This window comes from Rhinolophus hipposideros (genome assembly GCF_964194185.1).
Source record: "Rhinolophus hipposideros genome assembly, chromosome: 10".
In the NCBI taxonomy this organism is placed as follows: domain Eukaryota; kingdom Metazoa; phylum Chordata; class Mammalia; order Chiroptera; family Rhinolophidae; genus Rhinolophus; species Rhinolophus hipposideros.
Window position 1 is genome coordinate 1,483,778 of NC_138056.1, and position 8,568 is coordinate 1,492,345.

The window sequence follows — 8,568 nt, forward strand, 5'->3', positions numbered from 1 at the left end:
CAGAGGCCTCAGGCTGAGCCTTCTTTCCAGGACATCATGGTGCCCATGGCCTCTGCAACCAGAGAGGACCTGGGGGCCCCTTTGAGACGGATATGCAGGGCAGGAGGCTGAACGGGGGCGGGCCCAGGTGGAGAGGCAGCGCCCAGGGCCAGGAGGGCCAGAGGGAGACAAGGCCGGCCATCAGCCTTTCCCGTGTCTCTGCGGGGCTCCAGGCCTTCAGAAACACCCCTAGCTGGGGCCTCACTGGTGGAAGGGACTCAAGAGCAGGAGGGCCAAACACAGTGAAGGTACTTGAGGCACAACTGATAGAAGGACACCTCCCAGGGAGGGCTGAGGTAGGAGGCTTTACCCAGGAGGGCCTTGACGGATGAGTAGGAGTTTACCAGGACTGACATGCTGAGTTTAGAGCCAGGGCCCTGGTGGGTGAGTGGCAGGTATGGCTGGAGGGCGTGAGCAGGGCCTGGAAGATGGGCTGGTATCCCACCCCATCCTGCAGGAAGTAAGGAGCCGGGCTGCTCCCAGCAAGTGGCGGGCTGCTCCTCCATAGGCCAGGGCAGGTGGGGAAGGGGGTCCAGCCCTAGACGAAGTGGGGTCTCTGATGGAGGACATGCCCAGACCCCTCGAGTGAGCTTGGGGGCATCTTACAAAGCCCAGAATCCAGCCCCCCACCCACCTTGCTGGGGAGACTGAGGCCCAGAGGGGTCACCTGGGAACCAGCTCAGCTGAGCTCTCCATCAGCACTTGTTTTAGGTAACGTTCCCAGGTCCTGCTCTGGGTGGGGTGGGGAGCGGGGACTAGAGGCAGCTGTGCCTCCACCTACTCTCATGGGCTGGCCCCCTGGAGCCCGTCCTAGTGGACCTCGGACACCACACCCCCAGTCGGCACAGTGGTGAGCCCTGCCCCACCCCCGACTCCCAGCCTCGGTGGGGCTCCCACCTGGCCTGGCCGGTGCGGCCTCACAGAAGGACGCCAAGGAGAGACCTCTGAGCAAGGCGGCGGGGGGTGGGGGGCGAGGCCCAGGACTGCAGGGGGCACAGACACGGATACCAGGCAGGCGCTCAGGGCTTTTCTCTTTTATTAAGAGTGCGAGGAGGCAGCACACAGCACGGCAGGCAGAGTGGCGGCCAGAAGGGGGGGGCGCGAACAAGGCAGATCTCAGAAGCGGCAGTGGGGTCGCCCGGGGCCCTCGGGAGGGTCTCTGGGGGACTCTTGGGGTGCTGTGACCCAGCCCCCCACGTGAGCAGGGGTCGGGAGAGGCTGGGGAAGGGCCTGGAGACCCTGGGCCCACCCACGGGGGCCCACAGGGTCGTGCCCCCCGGCTCCTAGCCGATGGCGCTCAGAGCGTGGGTGAGGGTATGCAGCTCGTCCTGGACGCCCTCCAGGGAGCGACGGAGGGCGCGGGGACTGTCCAGCACGTCGATGCTTTGCGTGTACGGGTCGAACTTCACAGAGAAGGGGCGCTGGATGCGGGAGGCGTAGCTCCTGGGGAGGGGCCAGCACGGACCCTCAGTCACCCTGTGGGGACTCCGGGGCTTTGGGGTGACAGGGAGGAGGAGGGGCAGCTTGGGGCAGGGTCGCGGCCTCCAGGACACCCCATCCCTTCCTCATTCTCCCCAAGGCCCAGTCAGCCAGGCCTCCTCCTCCAGGAAGCCTTCCCACACCACGGGTCCTGGAGAGTCCCAGCTACAGCTCTGTCCTCAAGCTTGTGTGTGGGATCCAGCCCTCCCCTCCTTTCCATTCCAGGCGCACCACCCCTAAACCTGAGTTTCTCCTGTGAAGACAAGAGATTGGCTGGGAAAATCAGGCCCTTTCCCAGGTAAGAGGTGGGGTACGTCAGGCTCTGCCCTCCTTCCCTGGATGGCCCTGGCCATGGCACCCACAGCACCCAGCCTTGGGAACTCCCTGCTCTCTGCAGACCCTCCAGGCTCCGCTCCCCTGACCCCCTCCTCTGTCCCACCCCATGGACCCCGCTGCTCAGAGGGTAGGAGCTGGGGAAAACCCCACACACTCTTCTTAGGAAGGTCAGACTCTGCCTCCTGAAAGCCTGGCCTTGACCTTGCCTTGACCCGGCCACCAGCCCCTCAGGTCTCCGCCTTCCCAGACTTTTGGGGGGTGCTGTTGTGGGAGAGGTGTTGTGACCCAGGTTTTCTCGTCTGTGAAACGGGTTCACAGGCCCAGGCTGTCGCTGGCTCACCCAGTTTGGGGGCAGCACGGGGATAGTCTTAGCCCGAGGGGGCAGCTGCCCACCTGAGCTTCTCCTTGGCGTCGCTGAAACTCTCAGACACGAAGTACACGGATTGGTACGTCTGGTCCTGGTAGGGCTGCACGGCCACAGCGTCGGGGTCGAAGGCTCGGATCTCGGGCTCCTCAGAAAGGGAGTGCTGGCGGGAGGCCACAGGGTCACAGGGCCCGTGGGACTGGAGCGGGCGGCCCCACTCCACCGTGGCTCCGGGTGGGGATTCACAACCTCCCCCGGAGGCCCGGGCACCCTGTGGGTGGGGTGGGGCCCAGGCAAGCTTTCCCCGCCCTCCTGGGCAGCCCCTTGCTCCAGCCTCCGGGGAGGCCTGAATCCAGCAGGCACGGCGAGGCCCCCCGCCCCACGGGGGGCTGCTGCACAGAGGGTCTCACCAGGAGCTCCCCGTAGGAGGACAGCAGCCCAGCACCATAGGCCTTCAGCGCTCCGTCCTGCTTACACAGCCCAAACTCCACCGTGAACCAGTACAGCTGGGGGGACAGCCGCAGGGTTGGCGACAGACAGCTGCCCCCACCACCAGGGGCCCCAGGGCACCACCCACCCGGCAGAGAGGGCCAGGCTCCAAGGGCGGTCCCGGTGGGAGGGTGACACCCCCTGGACAGCAGCAGAGCCCTCAGCCCAGCAGGGCCCTGGCTTGAACCCAGGGGTCCTGAGCTTGCTCCCAGGCCCCACAGTGTGGGAACCCACCGTGGACAGCTTCTCAATTTCCTCGTCCGAGGCTCCTAAGGAAGCCAGGCCGATGTCCTGTGGAGGGAGGAGTAGGCTGACGGCGGTGGGGTGGTCAGCCGCCATTGCCTGGGCGCTGGGGGTGTCAGCAGCCCCTCGGGGATCAGCCCTCTGCTGTTCCCAGCAGGCCAGCAGGTGGCAGCACAGGCCACGGGAATCCACCCAGCTTGTCCCCCTCCACACGGTGACTTGGGCTGACTCTTGGAAAAGGATCCCATCATTTTTATAAGGCGGTCTTCCCAAACAGGACCGAGCCCACCCATCCCTCTATTCCCTCTATGACACCCAGTATGAGGTGTCATCTACTGACATCTGGGCCCAAGCAGACACCGTTCGCCTTGAAGGGGCTCAGGCACAGTGCTGGGAACCCATCAGCTCAGGGGCAGGCAGCGTCCCTCGCTGGCATGTCAAGCCCCACCAGCCCCAGGTCTGGGGCCACAGCCCCTCCGTTGACCCCCAGCTCCTGGCCGATGGCCTGGAGGACACACCTGGGAGAACTGGGCGAAGGTGCGGTCGGCCAGCATGGGCACGTGTCCCAGCAGCTCATGGCAGCAGTCCCTGTGTTGGGGGCAGGACAGCGGGCTGGGGCTGGGGCTGGGTGTAGTCAGTAGGCTGCCCGCACCCTCCCTCTGTCCTCCCCTGGGGGGCGGGCCCTCTGCTTGTTGGTGGGCTCCAACGGCCAGCACACTCACGGCTCTGGGGAGTGCATGGGCGAGGAGGCGTGGCGGATATACTGGGTACACTGGAACACGCGGAAGGCCAGGCTGGCCAGGAAGTCCCGGGCGGACAGCAGGCCGGCCACAGGCCGCAGCTGGAAGCCCGTGCGCTCTGCAAGGGCCATGGGGGGTGGTCAGCGTGCCAGACAGGTGGGGGGTGGCCACAGGGCTGGTCATTCCCGGGTCCTCCCGTCCGGGGGCCGCACCCTTCAGAAAGCGGGAGACGTCCTCCAGCTGGGGGATGTTGTCTGCCCGGTAACCAATGGAACGCTCCAGCAGCTCAAAAGCCTCCAGGTGCTCCCGGCAGGCGTGGGTGGCATAGAGGCCTCTGAGAGTGGTGTACACCTCCTTCCTGCGGGCGGGGGGGAGGGCGCTCAGGCCTCCTGGAGTAGCCCTTTCTGGTGGTCACTCTGCTCTGCCCCTCCTGGCCTGTCGCCCTCGGCCACTGGGAGGGGCCTTTGCCTGTGATTTGGGGGATTCCAGGGGACCGGGTCGGGGTGGGCAGCCCTCAGCTCCCTGGGACAACCCACCCACGGGCCACCTCTCCTTCCAGGCCTACATCTGGGGCCTCTGAAAGTACCTCCCCCACTGTTCTTCATCTGCTAGAGGCGACTGCCCTCGCGCACGTCCCCAGGGCCCTGCTTATCCCAGCCTCTGCCCCTGCCAGCTGCTGTCACAGGGTCTCACCAGGTGGCAATTTCCTCGGCTGTGTATTCCACGCGGGGAATAGGGTCTCCGCTGTGGAGGCATCAGCAGTCAGTTAGGGGACAGTGTGGAGCGCTGGACAGAATGCCTGGCCAGCTGTGTGGCCTCTGCAAGTTGCTACCCGTTCTGTGCCTCGATTTCCTTGGCTGTGACTTGGGGACCCCAAGTCACATGATGACCACAGTTACAGGGAAGGTGGTGGTATTGGTGACAAAGACCTCCCTCCCTGTGCCCTCCCAGGTGTGGTGTGAGGCTGCAGGACGGGCTCTGACCCTGGCTGAGGCCCCAGAGCAGTCCTTACTGTTTGTACTGGAAGGCTATTTCGGCAATCAGCTTCCTGCGCTGGCGGTACACCTGGTCGGAGAAGCCCTGACAGCAGAGTACGCACTGTCAGAGGGCTGGCCTGCCGCTCTCTCAGCCCCTCCCCTTCCCAGCATCCCAGATGTGGCTTGTGACGTGGCCAGCCAGGCCTCAGTGGTTCTGCCAGGAGCCGGACGGACACCTCGCCCAGGTTCAGCCTGGGGGTCCACGTCCACCGCCCCAGACGCAGGCACAGGAGGCCGGGGGGTGAGGACCGGGAGGCGGGGGGGAGGGGGACCAGCTCACCGGGTGATCCAAGTCCAGGTCAGGGTCAAACTTGGTGACCAGGTGGTGACACTTGTCCAGCTCGGAAACTTTCCTTGGGAACCAGAGGACTTCACAGAGGACGGGAGGAAGGGGGAGCTGGGTGAGCACTGGCCTGTGGGGGGGAGTGGCCCACCCTGGGAGTGGCCCCCCCCCAGACAGCCAGGGGGGTGGCGGGAGGTGGCTGGGGACTGTGACAGCCGGAGGCGGGGTGGCCCCGGAGGTGGCCCAGGCCCGGACACATGTGGCGAAGAACAGGGGGCCGGAGCCAGCAGGGAGGGGATGCCCCCAGCCGGACTTCCTGGTCCCCTCAGGGTTCCCCTGTGGGAGCCTCTGCACACCCATGTCTCAAGGTCATGGCGTTGCTCTCAAGGACGGAGGAACAGCCTCACCCTTGTTTTCCCCGGCACCACGCACGTCCTCTGCCACCCGGCGCACGGAGCTGAGCAGGGAGTGCAGGTCAGCACTGGGCACCTCGCAGCGCACAAAATACTCCAGGTGGGGGCCCCCAGCCCGCGGCCTCTGGGTGGGCCGGGTCTCCAGGTGGTGGATTTGGGCTTCGAAGGTCTTAGGGAGCCGAACAGGTGAGGGGGGAGATGAGGGAGAGGTGAAGCACGTGCCCTGGGTCAGCTGGTCTTGGACATTTGCAGCCAGACCCTCCCTCTTGGGCAGGGTTTGCAGCTGGGAAATTGGGTTTCATCTAGTTTGTCTAATAGCAATTGTCACAGCGGTCCCTTTGACCCAGTGTTCTGGATGGTGCCATCTGTGAGTCACGTGGCCACACAGTCTGACTTCCCGGCCGCTAGTCAGAAGGTCCCACCATCCCCCGTGGCCTCATCCAGGCCCACAGGCCACACCTGGAGCTGGGGGTGGGCCCTGGATCCCACTGGGGTGAGGTCAGGAGGCTCAGACAACCGCTGAGTGACACTGAGCACCCAGGGGGCTGGCAGGAAGGGTGTGCTCCACTACCAGCTCCTGTCACCCAGCAACGAGGGTGTGTTGGTCTCCACAGCTCTGGAGCCACGCAGCCATCGCAGGAGCTTGAGAGGAATCTGGCTGTAATGTCATTGGGCACCTGTGCTGGGGGCCAGGTTCCTGTCTGTTGGCCTGGTGTCGCCAGAGCAGCCCCTGCAGTCAGCTGCCACGTTAGCCAGCCGGAGCCCATGGGGACAGGTGGGCATGAGAGACCTCCCCTCAGCTGGCCTGCTAGGAGCCATGCTCAGTCCCCCCAAATGCAAGATGGTGGGCGTGGGGAGTAGACAGGGGCCTCAGGGAGTCCCTAAGAACCTGAGGGGTGTGCTGAGGGGCCGTGGGGGCGCCAGGGCTCCTGGGACCCCGCCCTCGTGGCTCTCGGTGCTTCTGCGTAACTCCCGCCCGCACCAGCCCCCCACGGGTCCCCACTGCTGCCCTCACCTCAAACACCTTCAGGGCACGGGACAGGGAAGGGGACTTGGCGCCCCGCAGCGTGAAGAGCAGGGTCAGCAGGGCCTTTCCGCCCCTCTCCTCGCACGCCCCGGCCCCCAGGGGCTCCCTGGGCTCCAAGGAGGCGGCGGCGGCCTCTGCCTTCTCTCGTTCCTTGCGTGCATCCTCGATGAGACTCTGCCTCCGCCCGATGAAGCGTGGGGACTGTGGGCACAGGGCACCCCCGGTCACGCTGGCTCTGGGGCTCTGACCGGCCAGCCCAGCTGCATCACGCAGCGCCTGCTGTGTGCTCTGGAGGGGCCTGCATGCCCAGCCTGGCTGGGCTTCCTGGGGCACGACCTAAGCCCAGGCCTCCTGGCACCGTGGGGGGTGCACCATGGCACCAAGATGCTGCTGCCTGTCGCCAGGCCCGGCCCTAAGTGGATTAGGTGACAGGGAGGAGTGACTCAGAGCCCCCTGGCCCCCAGACGGACGGTGGCCAGCGCCCAGGGAGCGCCAGTGAGCACGGTGCCTGGCTGCCTGGCAAGGAGCTGCTCCCACCTGGGCCCATTGCCCCCTCCAGCCTCTCCGTATGAGTGACCTGTCCTCATGGTCCCTCCTGGCCCTCCTCCATAGTGCAGGGACGTGTGGCCACACTTCCTCTCCATCTGGACACAGGTGCCCTTGTCTGCAGCCTGTCCTGGAGACTGTGAGTCTCTGGGGTCAGCATGTCTGACCCCCTCACCCCGCCATGCACAGAGACCCCCAGGCCTGGACGGAGGAGGAGCCCATGTCTGGGGCATGTCCCTCGGAGCTGAACTTCCAAGAAGGTTCTGGCGGCCTTGGTCTTGGAACATGGTAGGAGGCAGGTGCCGGGGAAGGCCTTCTCGGAGCCCCTACTCGACCTCAGGGGGTGGACAGAGCCAGGGCCGCAGCCCCAGGCTGGGAGGATCCGTGGACCTCCACAGGGAGTTCTACCCCATAAGCCCCCGAGGAGGTTCCTGCAGGTTAAATTCCTGGAATACTCAAACCACATTCTCATTAAAGGCCTAAAAACAAAAGCCCGTGTTAAGCGTGTGGGGGGCGGATGGTTGCAGGGCATCCCCGAGGATGAACTGAAATCCCCTTTTCCAGGCTGAGAAGCGCCCCGTTTTTCAGTTTCCTGGAAGGGCCGCCCCAGTGGGTCTGCCCAGCACACATCCCCTTCAATGCAGGGCTCCCAAGTGGCAACACCGTGGGGACAGTCCCGGGTAGTCGGGAGGCGCAGGGGAGCTGGGCAGGGGCACTGGGACAGGCCGTCGTGCACGGGACACGCGTGCAGGGCAGGTAGGTGGGCCAGGATGTGTGGGACTCGCCCCAGCGCCCAGATCACCCTTCGGCTCAGGCTGGCATGTCCCAGCAGAACCAGAGCCTGCCCACTGTTTGATCAGCTCCCCCCACCATGAGCTGCTTCCAGGGCCTGGGACAGTCACACACACCAGGTCCAGATGACACCCAGGCCCAGGGTTTGCCCACCCAGCCTGGGCAGAGGTGCTTGCTGCCAGGACTCCACGCCAACCCGGATCCGAGGTGTCTGTGGACTGGGGACGCCCCGGGGCTTCCAGTCCATTCCGGCTAGCGGGCACCAGCCTGCCCTCTTACCATAATGGCCTCAGCCTGCTTGGCGTCCAGCTCCGAGACTGCCCTGCGGAAGCCCTTGGCCTGCGGCGTGGCGGCGTTGGGAGTGGGCATGACGCCGGCGAGGTCTGAGGTCCGGAGCTCGTCTCCACAGCCCTCTGCCAGGCCGCCTCTTATAGGCTGAGCTGACGTCAGAGCCCCCCCGGGTCCCTCACCTCCCACCTCTTTTGCATCCCTCTCCTGCCTGCTGCCGCCTGAGGGAGGCGGGGAGGGAGACGTGGAAGAAAGGGCTCTGTCCCATTAAATCTAATTGCCTCCACTGTCGCAGGCACCCAGGCAGGGGCGGCCGGCCCTCGGTCTGAATCATCTCAGCGCGGGCGGGCGTGCTCTGCGGGGCTGGGGACAGCTGGAGACCCCTCAGCCCCGTGCCCCAAGCGGGGTGATGCAAGGATTGGCACTCCGGGGGGGCATAGGCTACACCCTGCACCTTGGAGCAGGTGTCAGAAGCCAAGGAGACACCCAGGC

The 8,568-nt window shown here is 65.5% G+C and overlaps 1 protein-coding gene across 2 annotated transcripts; it reads right to left on the minus strand.

Moving 5' to 3' along the window:
• Positions 1–1,057: 1,057 nt before the first annotated feature.
• On the minus strand, positions 1,058–8,187 carry TH (tyrosine hydroxylase). Of its 2 annotated transcripts, none has more exons than XM_081061602.1 (13): positions 8,068–8,187; positions 6,439–6,651; positions 5,418–5,592; positions 5,008–5,096; positions 4,703–4,770; positions 4,384–4,434; positions 3,903–4,048; positions 3,673–3,808; positions 3,469–3,538; positions 2,942–2,998; positions 2,629–2,724; positions 2,248–2,381; positions 1,058–1,532 (listed from the first exon to the last, which is right to left on the minus strand). In XM_081061602.1, exons 1-13 carry the CDS (start codon positions 8,155–8,157, stop codon positions 1,511–1,513), a joined length of 1,347 nt encoding a protein of 448 aa, XP_080917728.1. In that variant the 5' UTR covers positions 8,158–8,187; the 3' UTR covers positions 1,058–1,510. The 2 variants fall into 2 exon arrangements, with proteins under 2 accessions (XP_080917728.1, XP_080917727.1); XM_081061601.1 differs by having other exon boundaries at positions 1,194–1,482.
• Between the last annotated feature and the right edge of the window lie 381 nt (positions 8,188–8,568).